General features: G+C 42.9%; 1 protein-coding gene across 2 annotated transcripts in view; it reads left to right on the top strand.

Annotated features, from left to right (window-relative positions):
• LUZP2 (leucine zipper protein 2) overlaps positions 1 to 8,825 on the top strand; it is a 462,834-nt gene extending 454,009 nt beyond the window's left edge. For both annotated transcript variants that reach the window (XM_060765877.2, XM_060765867.2), the window contains 2 exons: positions 7,469 to 7,549; positions 8,389 to 8,825. In XM_060765877.2, coding sequence (XP_060621860.2) covers positions 7,469 to 7,549; positions 8,389 to 8,493 — 186 coding nt within the window. In that variant the 3' untranslated portion in view covers positions 8,494 to 8,825. The remainder of the gene's footprint in view (positions 1 to 7,468; positions 7,550 to 8,388) is intronic.
• Positions 8,826 to 22,028: the final 13,203 nt, after the last annotated feature.

Below are 22,028 nucleotides of genomic sequence, written 5' to 3'. Positions count from 1 at the left end.
GAGTGCTTATTCACCATGTCCTCTGGCTATCACTGTATCTTGTGGCAGCATTACAGACTAATTTTAAGTTTAGTTTGTAAACATAAACTGTTAAGTGTACTGCTTAAATCTAGATGAAAGTAGACTTGTTGTATGCATTTGGGAAGTACTTAGAACATTCACATTAAAATTGTTGAAATATACACACTTACTTTAAATTAAAACAGAACAAGCTAGTCTCTTCATATTTGTAATATAGTAGTGACTGCAGAAATCTCAAAAGCCATGGTAGTTTCTAGTGAAAATCACTGGAGTAGAAATTACAGCATTTTCAAAAGTTAGATGAATTGAAAGGGTGCAAGTTCATTTTCTGTGCGTGATTTTGGAAGCACCTACTCCTGCTTCAGCATTGGCAGTAAATGGCCAAATGTATGTTATTGTTTTTTTCAAGACTGATGGTATCCATAACAGAAGTGCCACAAATTGGCTATCCCAGACCTTAAAGGATCTGCCCAGGGTACTGAACCATGACTCCAAAACAGTTTCAATGCCTTGGGGGGAGGGGGTTCTGTAAATTCCAGAATAAAACCTACAGTTCAGTTGCTTCACCATGGCTTCAACACTGCTGACAGTCACTGGATAGAATCACATGAAAATAGGCTATCCACGGTCTGTCTTGGGGAAAAGTAAGTCTTCTCTCATTGGATTTTGTAAAAGTTCAGACTAAACTTTGTTCCTTTAATGCAGGTATTGAACTCATGCAATCTTAAAGCATCTTAAATAAGAAAGATCTCATATTGGAGGCCAAAGTAACCTGTTCTTTGTCCAACAACTGTAATGTGGTATTTAGCAAATGCCGAATGCATATGAAAAGGTTTGTCACTTTTTCTGAAAACAGAATGTCAGTTTTTTTAATCTGTATGTTTTTTTTGAACACATGGAGATAGTTCAATAGTTTAATGGATAAAAAAAATGGATCACCTCTTTAAAGGAATTGCCCTTATCATTAAAATGCCTGTGCAATATGACCCCCTGAATGTAAGATGATTGAGGGAATGGGAGGGCTTTTTTGTACTCATAAGAATCAGGATAGTCCTGATTGGCAGGAGATAATTACTAACTTTCAGAGGGCAACTGGTAATATAACATCCAAATCTATTGCTCACCCTACCGCAGTTTGCCAAAACCAATACCTTCTGCAAATGGACAATTTTGTGGTGGAAATTGCTGACTTAATGATCAATAGAGGCAGATGGACCTCAAGGAGGGCAGTCTGTAAATCTCTGGCTCAAATTTTATCAAAGAGACCTTCAGAAGTCAGAGTGAAGGCCATAACATGGTTACATAGAGACTATCAATCATGTGATCACTCTACTTGTCTTCTAATTACACCTGAAGACAACTGATGGCTTGGTGAGCTATTAGCAATTTCATCTGGCTTAAAAGAATGGGGCATTACCATCAGAAAGGTTTGCTGCAAGTCGTCTCTGGTTGCTTGTGTTTTCTTAGATCTACAGAGACACTCGCTGGAACACCCCAGCAAGCGAGAGTCCAAAAGTGGCAGGCCCAAACCCAGCACCTCAATCCATGGATGATACCAGATGAGAGACTCCCCCCTGGGCACCCAGAAGACTGGGCGACTTGGAAGGCGCTGAACATACTGCGCTCTGGCACCAAGAGATGCAGAGCCAATCTTAAGAAATGGGGCTACAGGGTGGAATCCTCGGCATGCGAGTGCAGAGAAGAACAGACCACTGACCACCTGCTGCAATGCACCCTGAGCCCTGCCACATGCACAATGGAGGACCTTCTTGCGGCAACACCAGAGGCACTCCAAGTGGTCAAAGGATACTGGTCAAAGGATATTTAACCAACTACCAAATTTGCAAAATCTGTGTGTGTGTTTTTCTTTTCTTTTTCTTTTTAATCTGTGTGTTTGTTTTGCTCTGTTAGAATTGTAATATAATGGTATGGTTGCTGATGACACGATAAATAAATAAATAAATCAGAAACGTGTGGATCCCTATGTTCGCCCCCTCATTGACAATACGGAACCTTCTCACCATGGTCCATCTGGTTCCAGTAACAATTCCACAAATAGCTCCCCTGTTAGGACCCCTCCACCCGCACAGTATCAATTTGAAACCCATCTGCTCCTGTTGTCCCCACTCAATCTGCTACACTCTCCCACCCAAGGACACGCCCTCTCAGTTCCCTTGATGACTCCTTTTTCTCTATGACACCAGAGACATCCCTTCTCCAAAGTAGATCACATTCTAACTCCCCTTGTTCAGAGAGCTGACTAGCCACTGAATCCAATTCCCAGGGGGAGGGAGGGGTACCGGAGGGGATGGGCACCCTTCAGGTTGTGTGGGGGAGGAGAAATGCTGCTCACCAACACACCAGGGAGAAGCGCAACAGACTTCTTGTGACCCTGGAAAAGGTAGGATGTGGTAGACTCCATGATAGATCCGCTGGACTTAAGATCCTGCTGGTAAATGCCAAGTCCGTCAATGGAAAAACATCTGCCATCCAGGACTTGATCCTGGATGAGGGGGTGGACCTGGCCTGCATCATTGAGACCTGGTTGGACGAACTGGGTGGGGTAAATCTCACCCAGCTATGCCCACCTGGATTCGGAGTGCACCAGCAGGCTAGGTCTGGGGAACAGAGAGGAGGGGTCACAGTAGCCTTTCGGCAGTCCATCGCTGTAGTCAGATGCGCTGTTCCCAATCTTCTGGGTTTGAGTGTGTTCACCTGAAGGTGGGAAACAGTGATAGTTTGGGGATTCTGCTGGTGTACTGTCCACTCTGCGACTCCGCAATCTCCCTGCCAGAGCTAGCAGAAGTGGTCTCCAATTCGGCACTGCTCTCCCAGCACTTAATTGTGCTGGGGGACTTTAACATTCATGCAGAGACAACTTTAACAGGAGCGGCTCAAGACTTCATGGTTGCCATGTCGACCATGGGGCTATCTCAAGTTATATCTGTGCCCACCCATCAGGCTGGACATACACTCGACCTAGTTTTCATTGCGGACAGCAGAACGGTCAGAGTGGAAGAGCCAAATATTCTTCCATTGTCATGGTCTGAACATCATCTGATCAGTTTTAGACTTGCTGTGACCTCTAACCTTGCAGGGGTGGAGGACCAATTAAGACGGTCCGCCCCAGGAGACTGATGGATCCAGATGGATTCCTGAGGAATCTTGGGGTTCTTCCTGTCATGGAGCCTGGCGACCCTGGCGACGCCCTGGTTGATTGCTATAACAGCAAGATGGCCAGGGTGATAGACACGATCGCTCCCAAACGTCCTCTCTCTCTGCGCAGAGACACACCATCTCCTTGGTTCACTGAGGAGTTGGCCGGGATGAAGCACACAAGAAGGGGTCTAGAGTGCATCTGGAGGAAATATCAGTGTGTCTCTGACTGAATGCGGGCTAGAGCCTCACTTAGGGCCTATACTGCGGCTATACGGGCAGCCAAGGAGACCTTTCTGACTGCTTGCATAGTGTTTGGATCCAATAGATCTTTGGAGTTGTTTTGGGTCATTGGAGAACTCCTTTGCCCCCCTGGGGCGGAGGGGGTCTTTGCCGACCCGACAACTTGGTGCCGCAATGTTGCGCACTATTTTGCAGATAAAGTCGCTCAGATACGCCTCGAGTTAGATACCAGTTTAAGTACAGTACCAGATGAGATGACTGGGGCATCTGCTTGTCCAGTTTTGTGGGATTCTTTCTGGCTTGTCCATCCTGAGGATGTGGAGGGGGTCCTTGGGGCTGTGAGGGTGAGCACTTCAGCTGTGGACCCTTGCCCTTCTTGGCTAATTAAATCGGCTAGAGGTGGGTTGATTGATTGGTTTGTGTTAATCACTAATGCATCGTTGGAGCAGGGGACTTTTCCATCCGGGTTGAAACAGGCTGTGGTTAGACCACTCCTGAAAAAGGCCTCCCTTGACTCCATGGTTTTGAGTAACTACAGACCAACCTCCAACCTCCCATTCTTGGGCAAGGTGCTGGAGCGGGTGGTTGCCTCTCAGCTCCAGGGTTTCCTAGATGACATTGACTATCTGGACCAGTCACAGTCTGGCTTCAGGCCTGGTCATGGTACCGAGACGGCTTTGGTCGCCTTGGTGGATGACCTCTGTAGAGAGCTGGACAGGGGGAGTGTGACCCTGCAGGTTCTCTTGGACATCTCAGTGGCTTTCGATACCATCGACCATGGTATCCTTCTGGGACGACTCTCCGGGATGGGCCTTGGGGGCATGGCCTTGTTGTGGCTCTGGTCCTTCCTGGAGGGTCATTCCCAGATAGTGAAGCTGGGAGACACCTGCTCGGACCCCTAGCCTTTGACCTGTGTGGTCCTGCAAGGTTCCATTCTGTCCCCCATGCTTTTCAACATCTACATGAAACCTCTGGGAGAGGTCACCTGGAGTTTTGAAGTTGGGTGCCATCTCTGCACAGATGATACCCAACTCTACTACTCTTTTCCACCTAACTCCAAGGAAGCCCCTCGGGTGTTGGATGAGTGCCTGGCCGCTGTGGCTGTCTGGATGAGGATGAATAAGTTGAGGATCAATCCTGACAAGACAGAGGTCCTTCTGGTCGATCGTAAGCCAGATCAGGGAATAGGGTGGCAACCTGTGCTGGATGGGGTTGCACTCCCCCTGAAGTCATAGGTCCGCAGCTTGGGTGTCCTCCTGGACTCATCACTTATGCTTGAAGCTCAGGCGTCAGCGGTGGCCAGAAGGGCCTTTGCACAATTAAGACTCGTGCCCCAGCTGCAGTAGTGAAAATCCTACAGCCTTGAAAAGCGAAAGTCAAGATTCCCATGAGAACATGCATTCTGAGCCGAGCTGAGACGTTTCATTCCCTTTTCCTCCTAGTCTTAGTTCTGCAGAGAATCTGACACCTGGCCTGCCTAATGAGGATAGGCGGGGGCAGATTTGGCAGAGCCGGGGAGAAGCACAAAGTTTACATAGGTCAGCTAGATTGAGAGAAATCCAAACAAAAACTTCAGGCGTGTCTCGCAATAGATTTCTCAGCCTTAAGTATGCCTGGCCTGAATGCAGCTTCAGACCAGGCATCGTTCCAGATTAATGTGCAAACTTTTGTAGGCCTCCTGCTGATTCAAGTGGCCTTGTTCCTCGGAGGTTTTTTTAGTTGTTCCAAGTACAGTTAGTGGATTGCTAACAGGTTCTAGGATTCAGCAGTTTTGCTGTGGGTTTTATGATCTTGTTTATGGACATTTCTTTTTGCTGATTTTTACTGTGACTTTTTACCTATGCATTTTTCCTCTATTTTGTACTCATCTTTCATCAATAAAGAAGGATTGTTTTCCTGAAGTTAAGTGTGGTGGATTGTTGTCTGAGGGTCCAGTTTCCTGCTCTGGGTTGCAACAATGACCTGGAAATTTCAACTGGTACAATGGGTGGCAGCCAGGTTACTAACTGGAGCGACTTACAGGGAGCGGTCAACCCCCCTGTTTAGGGAGCTCCATTGGCTGCCGTTCATCTTCCAGTCCCAATTTAAGGTGCAGGTTCTTACCTACAAAGCCCTGAACAGTTTGGGATCCGCCTACCTATGTGACCACATTTCTGTGTACGAACCCACACAATCTCTTCCATCATCCAGAGAGGCCCTGCTTGCACTCCCGCCTCCATCACAGGCGCGATTTGGGGAGGAGGGAGAGGGCCTTCTTGGTGGTGGCCCCCCAACTCTGCAACTCACTTCCAAAGGATATCAGGCATGCCCCAACATTGACAGTCTTTAGGAAGAGCCTGAAAACGTGACTGTTCCAGTGTGCCTTCCCAGAATAAAGGAAAATGTCCTTACAAATGCACTTTAATTGCTGGATTGCGTTGGGCTGCGTCCCCCACTTTTTAAAACCCTCCTACAATATATATCCTACCTTGTTCATGCCCAGCATTATTTTATAATTTTTAAAATCATTACATTTGGCCTGGCCATAGGTTTTAAATCCTCGTGTGTTGTTGTTATATGTGATTTATATTAATTTGCATTGCCTTTTATTGTTTTGTTTATTGCTTTTCTGTTTTGATTTGTTATTGGGCTTGGCCTCATGTAAGCCACTCCGAGTCCCTTGGGGAGATGGTGGCGGGGTATAAATAAAGTATTATTATTATTGTTGTTGTTCAATAAGGCAGATTCTGACCAAGACTGATCAAGTAACTAAATGTAGAGCTTTAAAAACAGGAAGACTTGCTTTACTATATCCTTAAAGTGAGATTTAGTCTGACTTTTTAAAAAGGATTTAGCATTCTAATTTTTTAAAAAAGTCGAGAAAATAATGGGAAACTGTATTTCTTATAACAAGGAGCAAATCGGTGTATGCCCAGATTATACCTTTTTTCAGTGATGCTTGTTCTTTTTTAGAGGAGGTCACAGTTAGCTGTGAAGGAGCGTGACGGCTGAAGTGGCAATTTAATCTTGTGTGCAGCTTTAAAAGATTTATATGGTCAATGAATTTGTATTGTTGCATTATAATTTGTTATCTAGGTTTAAGTTTAACTCATTTTCAAAGTATATTTATCTTATAAAGTACTAGAAGATGCACTTTTAAATATATATTTTTATATACTTAATATGGTCTTGAATATTTAAATAGAAGGTTATGGTGATTATGACAGTATTATTGAAATGTAGACAATACTAAGTACACCTTTGACATATCTTTCAAAAGTAGATTTCACATTTGAACGAATTCACACAGGAAGAGGCTCGTCTGGATTCAAACTGTTTGCAGGAAATGTTCAATCACCCTCCAGCTTCACTATAAAGCTGAATCATACCCAAACTGCAAGGAATTGGCAAATGATATTCTTGATCTTCAAAAGAGAAAGAATAATTTGTTTTTCATTGAATAACATGAAATAATGTGTACAGATCAATCTTGGAAAGAAAACAATTAAATACTCTTTTACTCTCAGAGATTGTCCCCATTCATTTTCTGGAGAGAATTTCCAATCTTATGACACAATTATCATGTTATAAACATTATTTATAGAAAATAACCAGTTTGTGTATTTTCATAGCTTTTCTGTAATATTTAAAAACAGCATGCCGGGAGCAGAGGCACTTGTATTACTCATTTTGATCTTTCTGGTATATGTTTCTTGCTCTTTGCATTCACATGTTCTCTTTTCATGCTATATAAAAGGTGGAGCATAATTGTTCTAGAACAGTGGTTCTCAACCTGTGGGTCCCCAGATATTTTGGTTTTCAACTCCCAAAAATCTTAACAAGCTGGTAAACTGGCTGGGATTCTGGGAGTTGTAGGTCAAAACACCTGGAGACCTATAGGTTAGGCATTACATTTAGAAACTGAATGAACACTGAATGGCAACCCTATTTTAAGCCTAGGGGTCATTCATACATGAATATTTCACCATGCTAGTAAAATGGAAACCATATTGTGAAGTTGATTCTTAAATCAAAACCTGTGGTATAACTCCAACAATTTCTCTTCTAGGTTGGCAAAAACTGTTTAGGAAACCAGAACAATTCAACCTCTCCCCAGCTAAAGGCGGCAGCAACAAATTCAGAGTTGCAGGTATTTATTGTGTGAGGTATAAAACAACCCTGTGGTGTTTGTTTTGCTCTCTGTGTCCCTGTTTGGAAGATTTCACTTCATTTTCTGTCCCTGTGATAATTGGATTTTGAAAATTTGACTTCTTGTGAAAACAAGGATAAAGCTTCAGTTGAGACACCTTTTCCCCATGATAACTCTTTCAGGAGCGAGTTTCCCTTCTTAGGAGTAGATTTCTTTCACTTTCTGTTATCTCACCCCTGTTCTTAACTATGAGTTGTTTGTAAGTCAGAGGTTTATAACTCGGGGATTGCCTGTACTTGAATGTCAAATATTAAAAATTTGAGCCCTTTTACTATTTTCCTTCAAGTTTTTTGAAGTTTCAGATGCACAAACAAGAGACTTATCTGTAACAAACAAATCACTGTCCTCATGAAAAATGGCAATAAAATAAGATACATTTTCTCCTATGAATTGAGTTACTCTCCCTTATTATGTGTTAAGTAGGTTTTACCTTTAAGATTCTTCTGTAAAGCTTTTCATTTGTGAAACAGAGATATAGTGTTGGAAGATTTAAATCTCTTCCTATGGCAACACCTGTCTAAGCTATATCTCATAATGCTCAATATAGTGCCACAATTTTAGAAAATACAAGGGCTGTCTATAGGTAGAATGGATTAGTGAAAACCAAGATCACTACCTTGTGAAGCAGAGATTTTTTCTACTAATATACACACACACAAACACAAATCTACAGTTTTTACTTCTCTGTAGTTTTTAGCTCTGTGTGATGGGGATCTTTCTCTTGGGGCAGAGAGGGATTGATTTTAATGCTGATTGTGTTTTTCTCCCTTCATTAACAGAAGTCACACAGTCCTCCATGGATTAAACCAGAAATACAGAAAGTAGCAGAGAAAAAAGAAAACAACCCTGAAGCTCTGACTAAAATCAAGGCAAAGACTCTGTAAATAATACCATCCAGCTATCTTTAAAATCATCTTCATTTGCTCTCGTCTTCATCTTTTTAGTCCAGAGGCATGAAAATGTATCAGATTTCTAAAGCATGCAGTTTTTTTCACTATTTTATGGATGTTTGTAAATTAGTCTAGAAATTTCTGAAATAGATTGATGATAGTATCTTTCAGCAATAATCCAAGAGAAATGGATGTTTGGGGAAAAATGCTTTGTAATACAGTCCAGTTTTTTGAAATATTATTCTGCCCTGATCTGTAACTTGCTTATTATAAATCACTCTGTTTTGTAAAGAAATGCTATTAAGAATTTTTATTTTATTAACCAATCCTGTTTCATAAGAATCGTTATTGAATACTAAGGTCAAGACTGGTGAACCAGTGAATTGTTTACACCCTCAAATTCAAACAAACGCAGTAAGAAAACCATAACTTCATTATCTCAATTTTCCGATTATCTCAAATCACTGTGTAATGTTCATATGGTTCCAAATACAATTTTATGTAAATGGTAATCCCTCTTTACCTAACCAACTTCTCTGGACATTGTGGACATTCCATCAATTGAGATAAAGTAGATTCTAAAGCACATAGTTATGGCAGACAGCCCCACAAAAGTAAACACTGAATTCTTTTGAAAGTAACACTTAGCAAATAATAAATAAATCTTGGTTTATTGTTTTCAATAGAACTAAGATTAAATTTTCATAGAATGGTTTAGAAATTGCAGTTATCAAAATGGTTGCTACAGTGCTGTAAAATGATTATTGATTAGATCTTATTAACAATGCCCCTTTACTAACTGATCCGGTTATCTTTTTGATCTTGGAGCTAAATTTAACTTGCTTTTATCATACTGAAGAAAGAAACTCATATAAATCATCTCCCCGTAATTAAAAAAAGGGGGAAAGGCTACATAATTATAATTGAGTGGAAAGGCATTCCCCATGATAGTTTTTGATCCCTCCTAAAATACCAGATAGACATTGGGTGGGCAATTCAATTAGTTTTTCTTTCTTTTCCCTTACACAAAGAATGGGGAGAAATGAAAAACATGTCGGAACCTCAGCTTCAGGACTGCTGATCAAAGTAATGATAGAGAATCTTGGGACCATCAAAATGGTGAAGTTTGGCCAAAAGCCTCCATGAGATCCAAGATGAACCTCAGTGGGCTGGATTAGAACCATTGACCAGTATCATATAGGTGGCCATTTGTAGTCTTCACAGCAGACATTAGAAACAGATTTCTTGTTTCACATTCCTGTGAAAATTAGACACTAGAAAATGCTAACTTTTGCTGGATTGCTTTCATGGTTAAAAGTTCTTAATAAAAGAGGGAGGGATGGGGAAAACATCATTTTTACTGCTTCACTGTGCAACCTATAAACAGTAGAGCAGGCATGGGCAATTTTTTTTACCTTGGGGCCACATTGTAGGCCCGGTCAGGAGGGCTGGGCCAGGAGGGGGTGGGTGGGTACAAGCTGGATGGGGATGGCTCAGGAGAGGGCAGGGCCAGGAGGGGGCAGGGCAGGGCCAAGGTCACCTCACGGTGTCCTCCCAGCATAATGACAGGGCTACTCACCCCATCCTTATGCCAGGAGGAAGGCAGGGCACATAGCAACTGCCCAATCCTCCTTCTCCATTGCTCAAGCTGTCCTCTTGGCATAACTCCAGAAGGAGGGCAAGACAGGGGGAGGGGCTGTCTGAGGGAGGGGCTGTCAGCTGCCACATACTTTTCTCAAGCCATTCTCCTGACATAAGGATGGGACCACTCACACCATCCTTATGCCAGGAGGAGGGCAAGACAAATGGTGGCTGAAAGTGTTCCAGAGGGCTCTCAGCTGCTAAGTGCCTTCCTCCCCCATTTTTTGGCATAAGGACATGGCAAGCCACTGTGTCCTTCAGCCAAGATAACAGGAAAAATTAGGAAGATCTGAGGTAAATGCCCAGGAAGCTGCATCCACCTCCCAGGCCTTAGTTTTCCCATGCCTGCACTAGAGGTAGACCTCATTTAACACAGTGAGCTGAGCAAACAGACATTGGTTTATTGTTGGTAGCTTCCATCTCATATTTGGAATCCACAAGAGTAAACCTCCGGGGAGAATGGCAACGTTTCCCCATAAGAATTTGGTCCCATGAGATTTCTCTTCAGTCTCCACATTTTTTTTTCATTGCAGTAACTTAAAATTTAAGTTGAAAAATTTGAAATACAGTTTCTGTAATCAAAGAAAAGGGGTAGTTTGTAAGGGTATTCAAATACAGCCAATATAAAAGTTCTAGATGTGAAAATTTTCCAAAAGTTCTCTCTCTGAAAAGCTAGAAATTTGGGATGAGAAAAAAAATCAAACATTGGAAAGGAATTTCTATGGGAGGCAATACCATCATTTTGCACCTTATAGCTAAACTCCTAATTGTTCTTAATGTACACCCATTTTTATTCTTCTGATAATGTCTTTACAACAGAAACACTAAATCATATTACATTTTTCATTGTGTTTTACTCACAAATATACTACATTAATTCAACATTTGGTTTAGAATTCTGGAAAATAATTGCTTTTGGATGATAATACTAATTTTATCAGAATCAGTGTCATCATTAAAGCAACAGAAAATTTAGGAAATTAACACAATCGTCACCCAGTATGATGCTTCTTTTTATAATGGAACTACAAAGTGCAAGAAGAAACAAGGAACATTATCTGTTTCAGCGTAACTGTCCTAAAGGTAAATATAAAGAAGGAGCTCTTGCATATTGAACTTTCAATGCAGTCCCTCAAACATGGCATAATGCAAGTTTTATCTAATACAATGATTTCTGTTCTCTGCTCACAACTCTTGACACAGACACTTAGTCTGTTGAGTTATTGACAACAGAAAACAACCATGACCAAGAGATGTTATAATGATCTGCTGTTTCTATGTATACCTTGGTACCATTTTTTTCACTTCCTTCAGCAACACTCCGTTTCTGGTGGTATTAAGATGAACACTAGAGATAATGTAAACTGTGTGCATATCCATCGTTTTACATCTTAAAGAATTTCCTCATTAAAGTAGGCATATGAGCATAATCTGACATTCAACAGAACGTTAAGTTCACAATAATGTTCATAGTAGTCCAAGACATTTTGTAATTAATTCTTGGAGTTGAGATCCCAATTACAGTTTGATCTAACCTAGGGATAATCTTGACGTTTTGTTTCATTCATTTTGGTTTGGTTTTTTGTTGCTTTAAACATTTGTTTTGGAAGGATTCAGAAAATTTCTAAAATGCAGCCATCAAGTGTCCTTCATTCACTTCTGCTATGTTTGACTTCCTCAAGGCAGAGGTCTGCAGAAGGTAGAACCTAATTGAAGTATCGACGGTATCGAAGGCCGCTGAGAGGTCCAGCAGCACCAACAGGGACACACTCCCCCTGTCGAGCTCCCGGCGCAGATCATCCACTAAGGCGACCAAGACTGTCTCGGTTCCATGTCCAGATCTGAAACCAGACTGTGCTGAATCCAGATAATCCGTGTCTCCCAAGAATACCTGGAGTTGTGAGGCCACCACGCGTTCCAGGACTTTGCCCAAAAAGGGGAGATTGGAAACTGGCCAAAAGTTGTCAAATTTAGTGGGATCCAGTGATGGTTTATTCAACAGTGGTTTTATTATAGCTTGTTTTAAGCTCGCTGGAATTCTGCCTTCCTGAAGGGAGGCATTAACCACCACCTTGACCCAATCAGCCAATCCCCCTCTGGCCTCCTTTAGAAGCCAGGATGGGCAGGGTTCAAGGATGGACGTGGTAGGCCTCATTCCTCCAACTATCTTGTCCACATCCTCGGGTTTCACCAATTGAAATGAATCCATCAAAATAGGACAAGCAGGTGCTCGTGTTACATCCTCAGAGACTGCCCTTAATATGGTGTCCAGACCAGAACAGATCAAAGCGACTTTGTCTGCAAAGAACCGAGCAAAAGCTTCGCAGCGAGAGGCCGAATTGTCAGGGTTCCCGCCTAGAATGGCGGGGTTTAAAAGGCCTCTGACAATCCGGAACAACTCAGCCGGATGGTTCTTTGCAGACGCAATAGTGGCCGCAAAGAAAGTTTTCTTTGCGGTTTTTATTGCCGCGGCATATGCCCTTAAAAAGGACACAAACCGTGTTCGATTTGGCTTGCTCGGATCTGATCACCACACACTCTCTAGTTCCCTCTTCCTTCGCTTCATCACTGCCAGCTCCTCAGTAAACCAAGGGGCTGGTTTAGCTCGGCTACTTGAGAGGGGACGTTCTGGAGCGATCGTGTCAATTGCCTAGTCATCTCCCCATTCCAGAGAGCGACAAGGGCATCAACAGATTCACCTACCGAGGTGGCGGGGAAATCCCCAAGAGCCATCAGGAAACCATCCGGATCCATAAGCTTCCTGGAGCGGACCAACTTAATGGGTCCTCCACCTCTGCAGAGGTTAGGGGGTGCAGTGAGCCTAAATCTGACCAGGAAGTGGTCGGTCCATGGCAACGGAGAGATGGTCAACTCCTCCACACTGCCACCTTCCTCCCATCCCTGGCAGAAAACCAAGTCCAATGTATGTCCAGCACAGTGGGTGGGGCCAGATACTTGTTGGGACAGTCCCATGGTTGCCATGGCAGACATGAAGTCCTGAGCCGCTCCTGAGAGGGTTGCCTCGGCATGGACATTGAAGTCTCCCAGCACAAAAAGCCGTTGAGACTCCAATGCCAGGCTCGAGACCACCCCCACTAGCTAAGGTAGGGAGACTGTAGTGCAGCGAGGTGGACTGTACACTAACAGAATCCCTACTCTGTCCCGGTCACCCACCCTCAGGTGGAGGCATTCAAAATTTGTTGACTGCGGAATGGGGCCCCTGATCAGAGGGATGGAATCTCTATAGACCACTGCGACCCCACCTCCCCGCCCTCCGGATCTCGGCTGATGCTGCACGGAAAAACCTGGTGGGCAAAGCTGGGTCAAATTCACGCCTCCAGCTTCGTCCAACCAGGTCTCCGTGATGCACGCCAGATCTGCCCGCTCGTCCAGGATTAGGTCCTGGATGGCAGTTGTTTTTCCGTTGACAGATCTGGTGTTCAACAGCACCACCTTCAATCCAGAGGGACCGCCACCCCGGTTACACCAATTTACCATATTAGGAGACCGGTTTGGAATTACTAGTGTAGTTATACGATCCCTAGGCCGAATTAATGGTCTCCATTTCCCGCCTCTCCCCTTCCCCACCACGACTTCTATGGGGGCTCCTCGCCTAGTGGAACACCTCCCCTCCTCCATGCCGCAATGTAGTTCCATGACCTTAGCTTCTATCCCATTGTTGATTGTCTGATTTGTTAAGGTCTTACTTTGCCATGTTCTTTCATTCCCTTTATTCCCCCCCCCCCACCACGCCTTATCATTTCCCACAACCTCCAGCCCGTTTCGTCCCGTGTCCCTTCCACAGATAATTAGCACCAAGGACACTAAATATAGGGAAGTAGGGGACCACATGAGTGGTGGTGGTAGACTACGTGCAATTGGAGCCGAGTGCAAGTTCTTAAAGTGCAAGGAAAACCAAATCTAGCACTGAGTGCTATCTAAAGTGCGGCATGGAGGGAATGGAATAGGTTAAAGTGCTGAGTTGGAAGTTAGCAGCAGTAGGGCTAGGATACAATAAAGTGCTATGCTAGGCGATTCATAAACAATTCCGCAAGAGTATTAATAAACAGGGATCAGTGGTAAAATTATTGTGGTTCACAGATGTAAACGATGGACGGTTGATGTAAATCAATGAATGGATCTCTTAGTCCTTCCGGAGATGGTCAACACAGGTGGTCGGTCAGCGGTGCTGGTCAGCACAGATGGTCCACGCACAGCCTGGTCCGCACAGTCGGTCGACACAAGGATCGGTCTGCACAGATGGTTAGTTAGTGCAGTTGGTCAGCACAGTTGGTCCACACACAGCCTGGTCCGTACAATCGGACAACACAAGGGTCGGTCTGCACAGGTGGTTGGTTAGCACAGTTGGTCAGCACAGTTGGTTCACATACGAGCTAGCCACACAGCCGATGGTGGGCTGCTCAGGTCAGAAGAGGCCCACGAGATGGAGAGAAAATTGGCCAGGCGTGAGGCCCTGGCAGCTGCTAGGCCGCAATTGATGGTCAAGCGGCCGTGATGTTTCTCCAGCGGCAGGATGCCAAGAGGATGCCCACTGCCAAAATGGCGGCGCCGGCAGTCCCACCTCCAGGCTGCAGGGGGAGCTGACGGAAGATGGATCAGCTGAAAGCTTCTTGCCCGGTGGCAAGCTTTCCAGTAATGGCGGCCAAGGTCCTCCAGCCTGAGGTGGCCAGCACACACACCCAGGGACGAGAGGCCCCCACAGCAGCCCCGATGGTCCTCCACAGCCACCAGCAGCCACCAGCAGGGCCCCAGCATGCTCCCCCCGCAGCTCACCCACCAGGCAGGGAGATGCAGGAGGACGCCACCGGGGAGAAGCAGGAAGACGCCGGCGGAACACGCACCGAGGACAACGCTGAGCCGCTGATGGAACCACCAGTGAACGAGGCCCCAAGGCGGAGGAAGAGCAACCGCCCCCAACAGCAGCAGCAGCGTGGCAATCAGGCGGCAGCGAAAGCGAGAGAGTGACGCCCCCCCCCCGGCAGGGAGCAACAGTAGCACGGCAGTCAGGCCCCGTGGCAGCGCGCGGGCGGCAGCACGAACAGCCGAAGAGACAGAAGCAGCAAGGCAGCAAGGCCCAATCCGCTGGAGACAGAGCGACAGTGACGGGGCAAAATTAGCAACCCGCTGGTAGGTTTCAGATCCCTTCGACCATGGCTCTGTCAAGCGGTTTGGCAGCTGAGAGGGAACGCTCTTGCCAGGCCGTAAGATGGAGGAGGCCTCGGTGTTCTACCTCTCCTCCTTCCTCTTCCTCCCCTTCTTAGATGGAAACTCACCAAAAGGACCCCTGAGGGTTCCTTCAAACCCCCGGTTGTCGATGGTGATGGTTGTTGGTTGGGGGAGTCAGGATGAGGGGGATTAGGCTTAGATTGCAAAATCTCACCGACCGCTCTCAGAATTAGCTGTTACCTCTCCGCAGAATCAGAATCAGCTGTTAACTAGTTTATAAAGTAACCCAGTTAAAGGGGCTCCAACCAGGTAGATCAAGCCAAGAAAATGTTAAAGGGCTATGAACTCTGATTTATAAGAAACACTGATATGAGATGGTATCATTCAGACCCTTGGGATGTGCAGTCTTCAGGGTGAAGATCCAAAAAGCTTCATGCTGTAGTAATTTAATGCCAAAATCCAAATTGGAGGGGGGTGTGACAACCTCCAAAACAAGCACCCGGAGTGAATCTGCATCATGATTTAAATCCACAAAATGTTTATAGAAAGTGGAATCCACGGAGCGATTTCTAATTTTGCTCTTATGCTCTATGATCCTTTGTTTGATCTGTCTACTTGTTTGGCCTATGTACATAAGCGAGCATGGGCAAAAAACAATGTAAACCACTCCCTTGGTGGTACAACCCCTGGATCTAAATTGATCTTTAACCTTTGCGATGTTATGTTCAAAATCTTGTTGTAATGTGCAATTACTTTAAATCCTCAACATTTGGGAATATGGTAAGTTATTTTTCAAAGGTAAGCTGTGGAAGCTAGTGTAGTGTAGAATTAAATTTCTGTCAGTGGACTTACAAAAGTTATTCACAATGAGTTTGTTGTTAAGTTTAGTAACCAAGACATCTAAATAGGGTATGCAGTTAGAGTCAACATGGCCTGTGAACTTGATGTTGGGATGAATATTATTGGCCCATCTTAATAACTCTTGTGCTGATTGTAGGTCGTGCATGATGATAAATATATCATCAATGTACCTCAAGTATTTAACCATGCTGTTAAACACGGGATTTTGTGTGGCACTAAAAAATTATTTTGTTTCCAAGTCATTCATAAACAGGTTGGCAATGGATGGGGCAATTGGGCTGCCCATGGCAACGCCCTGAATTTGGAGATAAAAGTGACCATAGAATTTGAAATAGTTTTTCTCCAGAATCACATCTAATAAGTCTAAAAGGAAATGAGTGGGGGGATGTAAATTGGTTCTAGAATTCAAAGTGTTCTCACAGATTCCACGTGCTTCTGGTAGAGGGATGCTTGCTCATATATAGTGATGTAACATCCATAGTCATTAAGACAGCATCTGTAGGGATAGAAATCTGTTCAATCAGAGCAATGAAATGTCTAGTGTCCTTAATATAGGACTTGATATTTTTGACAAAAGGTTGTACATAGAAATCCACAAATTTGGCCAATGGTGCAAGAACTGAACCTGAGCCAGAAACAATCAGGCGACCAATCGTAGGTCTAGTGTTCTTGTGTATCTTAGGTAATGTATATGGTACTGGAATACAGGGATGCATAGTAGTTAAAAAATATTTTTCTTTCATAGTGATGTATCCCAAACTAAGACCTTCCAAGAGAATGGTTCTAATAATCAGCTGAATATGATCAGTGGGATCACCCTCAAGTAACGAATAATGTTCCTGAACAGATAATTGCCTGTATACCTCTTTCATATAATCTGATCTATTCATAATGACTATGGCTCCCCCCTTATCAGCAGGCTTCTAAATGATATCTTTGTCCTGGGTCAATGATCTAAGAGTCTCCCAGTCTGATCTGGAAAAATTGGTTCTATATCTTTCCCTGTTGTGAATGGATTTAGAGAATATCTCCTCACATACCACTTTCTCAAAAGCCCCGATTCCTACATGATCTGTGGTTGGAAATAATGTACTGTGAGTTTTAAACGGAGTTCTGTGAAAGTCTAATGTACGTCCAAAGTGGTGTCGCAATCTGATTGAGCGGAACAAACCAGCTAATTCAATATGAACCTTAAAGGGATTGATCCTCGGAGTAGGGACAAAAGAAAAACCTTTATTGATGATACATCTTTCCTGAGGAGATAACACTCTGTTGGATAAATTCACAATCAGGTCTTCCCTTTCTGGTTGGGGCCCCGTGGAAAAAAACTCTTCGTCTGATTCTTATTGCGGCTAGAACGTCTGGGTGCAAAAGTGTTGTCTACGGAATGAAGAGGTACTGTGTGAAGAGACATCAGAGAGAGAAGTGGAGTCTTCCTCAGAAGTATAGTCACTAAAGTGCACCTGTTTCTTGGGTTTTTAAGCCTTTTGGATCTTCACCCTGAAGACTGCACATTCCAAGGGTCTGAATGATACCATCTCATATCAGTGTTTCTTATAAATCAGAGTACATTTTAACATTTTCTTGGCTTGATCTACCTGGTTGGAGCCCCTTTAACTGGGTTACTTTATAAACTAGTTTCTACCTGATGACCTTTGTGCTTGCTAGAGAATCAAACTGCTGCAGAGCACGGCTTCTGAGTTCTTGTAAGTAACCTATGCCTGTTTATTTGTCCTTTGTTGTTATGTGAGTAATACATACAAATGTTTATCCCCCTTTGAGACATACTCTAGCCACCTGTGTATTTTCCCTATAGATCCACTGTCCCATTGTATAAAACATCCGAGGAGGGATTACTATTGTGAAGAACTTGATGTCTTATATATCCACCTGAGGAAGACTCTAATCGCAACCGGTCGTGGATGTGGATATCCAATAAATTTTCTAAAGCAAGGGATCCTATGCCCTGAAGAGAAGTTGGTTTTACACCAAGAAAGACTCTTTACATTACGCTTACTCTAAAGCAAGGGATCTTATGCCCTGAAGACAAGTTGTCTTTACACCAAAAGACTCTTTATGTTATGTATGTGTAATCTTTGTAAACAACTGGTTGTCATTCATTATATACTGGGTTATGCCTATACCATTTAATTTTGCCGTTTGTTGAATATTGTAATATACAAACTGTTAGGCAATATCGACCATTGTGATTTATGTACCACAACGATTAGTGGATTTGTGTTTTTTGTATTGGTGGGAATCCATTGTCTTCTTGTGTTCCCTTTGTCTCTGCCCAGCAACAGTTCCCCTCATGCATGCAGCAAACTACTTTGCTGCCACTGCTTCCATAAAATGGTTATAGGACCAACTATCTCAAAAACCAGTTTGTCGTTAAAATGTCTTCATGATTCAAATAGTTCTTTGTAAATCTAGAATAATGGGTAGTACAAGAAGAAGAATGTCCATGGTAATTTTGCATTTTAGCAACTTGTCTGAAATGTTCTTGATGATATCACATTCCCTTATGGAATTATTTTTGGAATGTTTGATTGGCAGCAATGGAAAGGAAGAACAAGCTGTCTCTTTCTTGCTTGCTGCACTTCACCTCAACCACTTCTGCTGACATAATTATACTGGCCAATAGATTCACAGCCCTTATGATGATGATTATATTCCCCTTCAGATAGCATTATAATTACACATGTGCACATTTTTCAAGTACTTGGTGTCACATAGATTTAAGAAGTATTACAACTAAGTTTTCCCTTAAATTATTCCTTTCTGAAATTTCAGATTCATAAGAAGCTTTAAAAACAGAACTTTTAGCAAAGCCAAGCAGCTAATTTTATATGGAAAAAGTAGATACCTTTTTATTTAAATTTCATGGAATATGGAAATACATTTTGCAACATTGTGTTCTGGAAATCGAGGGACAGACATCCCATTTGTTGTGAAAATGCTTATATCCCATTAACAAAGATAAATAAGACAGCGATGAATACCAATGAAATCATGGAAAGGAAGGGAGAGAAAGTAGATCACATAACATATTTCTTTGCTATAATGAATATCCAAGGCTATCAAGTGAAAGCAAAAATTGATACATTGAATTCTGGCTTCTAAGAGGTATATGTAGGAAACATGCTCTCAGTCTCCTGGGCAAAGAGCATTTCTAAGTCTTTCTTCAAGGCCATGGTGTCAGAACATTGTTAACACTGAGGTCAGCTTCATTGTACAGTGTGCAGTCATTCACTAACACATTTTAACTCTGAGAGTACATTTTTAGTGCTTTTCTGACTGCCATGTTTATTTAATCTCAGGGCCAGATAAGAGCCTGATAGCCCCCCAAAATAGCATTTCAAAAACATAAACAATCTTCAAGGTGGAGAATCCAGATAAAACTACAGCATGGAAGGAGAAGATGTTTGTCACTTAAGTGTCTCTAAGAGACTGTCTTCCCCGAAGTACTTTTTTGAAAATGCCAGGTCTAGATAATTAACCAACCTAGTTTAGATCTTAATTCTCTTGGAATACTGTGTCTCACCTGAAATACTTTGTCGTGCTCTGGGCACAACCACTCAAGAAGGATATTGACAAGCTGAAAAGTGTCCAGAGAAAGGCAACCAAAATGATCAAAAGTTTGGAAGTCAAGCCCTAGGAGGAAGAGCTTAGGGAGCTAGCTTGGAGAAAAGAAGGCTGATAAAGGACATGATAGCCATGTTTAAAGATTTGAAAGGATGCCACACTGAGGAAAGGCAAGCTAAAAATTAGGAAGAACTTCCTGATAATCAGTGCTGTTTGGCATACAAGTATGCTGCCTGGGAGTATAGTGGACTCTCCTTCTATAGAGTTTTTTTAAGCAGATGCTGAATAGCCATTTATTTGGAGTGCTTTGACTGTATATTCCTACATGATAGGGGGTTGGACTGGATGACCCTTCTGGTCTCTTCCAACTCTATGATTCTAGAATTCTGAACTCTGATGGGCTCACTGGTTTCATTCAGCCCCCTGCTGGCTAAGGCAAAGGATAATGATCTACAATGCCATAGGATTTATCATGCACATTGCTGATTATGAACCTAATCAAATTCAGCAGTAAATTAATTAGTATGCAAGGAAGGTGGCATGCAATCAGTGAGGACCCTAAAACATGGAAATGTTTGCATTAATGTGTTTCTTCCATCACTACCAGCAAATTCAGTGGTTGTTACCAACCACCAAGTGTTGAGCCTTATAACAGAGTGTTTTCACACATAATTAATTGCAACCTACTGACCATCTACTCTTTTGCACATGTATCAGTACCTTAGATTATCTTTTGGTCAACTGACTGTTAAAATAGTTTTTCTCTCTCTCTCAGAAAGTGGACAGACTGGAGGTTAGGTATAACGTATACAGCGAATAATAGAGAAGATTTTTAATTAAATTTATATACGGGGAAATATAATCCCAACTCTGCTCAGCCAAATTAATAATAAATAGGCTGAGGTATTATTGAGAGGTTGTTCAGTAACACACTCTGTGTCACTATAGTTTTCTTAGAGGTTGCTGAAAGCTGACTTGAATAATGCTTTGACCACAAAGGTATTCACACTGAGGCTGCTATAAGTTGATAAAAAATAACAAGAACATTTATTGAACAGGCTTGAATTATTCAGGTACAAATGTCTAATGGTTTTAGTAAAATACTGACATAAAAAGCTTGTGGTTGCATTTGAGTAAAGATCTTCAAAGTTTCAACACAGAAAATTACTTCAGGAAATGAATCTCTGAAGGTAACTCCCAAAAATCCTCCTTAGGAATCTAGCCAAAAACCCTGAACTGGACTTCCTTAGGAAATGAACACACCATTAACGGGGTGCTGCTCCACACATTATTCTAGTTATATTCTCTATAGCTACTCTGAATACTTTACAAAAGACTGACCCAAACTTCTTCAAAACCCAAACTGCTCTCACTGACACCCACACTTCTTCTCTCTACACGTTCCAAACTTCAACTGGCAAACTGGGACTTCAAACCTCAGTTTAAAAGACACTTTTCCCTTCAGACCACTTAGGCTCTGCCCCCATCTTTCTAACCAATCCTAGCCTTCTGATTTTCCCTCCTAGACTTGAACACGCCCCCTCAAGGCAAACCTAACCTAAGATGGCTTCTCCCTGATTCCCTTTCCTAAAATGGATGCTGTGGCTTTTCCAGGCCCACTTTCTTAGGCTTTTGCCAGCTAGCTAATGTAAGGGATTAATTACATTAGGCTATTCTTCCTACCCTTTCCCTTCAGTTTCTTTCACTGCACTTACTTATTTCTTACTTTGCTATTAATTTAATAAAGGTTTTTAGAGAACATAGCCTTTCCTCATGTTACCAATATAAGCTTTCCCAAAAGGAAACAAGCAAATAAACAAAATACACCTTTAAAAAGTACTGAAAGGTCATGACAACTTTTGATTGCATTCAGAAGGACAACAACCTATAACTGAAATCTTTTCCCCTCCTCTCCCTAAACACAATTAGTATTTTAATCAAAATAGTCTTTTTTGATCCCCTCAGTCCATTTTGCTGCCAAATCATTCCACTGCATTTAGTCCACTTTGTTATCTTATCTGGCATCCATAATGTCATCCACCCTATTTTCTTCTGTGGTTTATCTTCTGATTATACCTCTAGCTCAGTAGTTCCCAGCCTTTGGGCCTCCAGGTGTTTTTCCCTTCAACTCCCAGGAATCCCAGCCAGCTTACCAGCTGTTAGGAATGGTGGGAGCTTAAATCCAAAACACATGGAGGCCTGCTCTAGCTGAACTTGCCCCTGGCCCAAGTTTAAAATTAGTCAATACAAGCAAT

This window comes from Anolis sagrei, chromosome 1, assembly GCF_037176765.1.
Source record: "Anolis sagrei isolate rAnoSag1 chromosome 1, rAnoSag1.mat, whole genome shotgun sequence".
Lineage (NCBI taxonomy): Eukaryota > Metazoa > Chordata > Lepidosauria > Squamata > Dactyloidae > Anolis > Anolis sagrei.
This window is presented reverse-complemented; position numbering and strand designations above follow the sequence as displayed.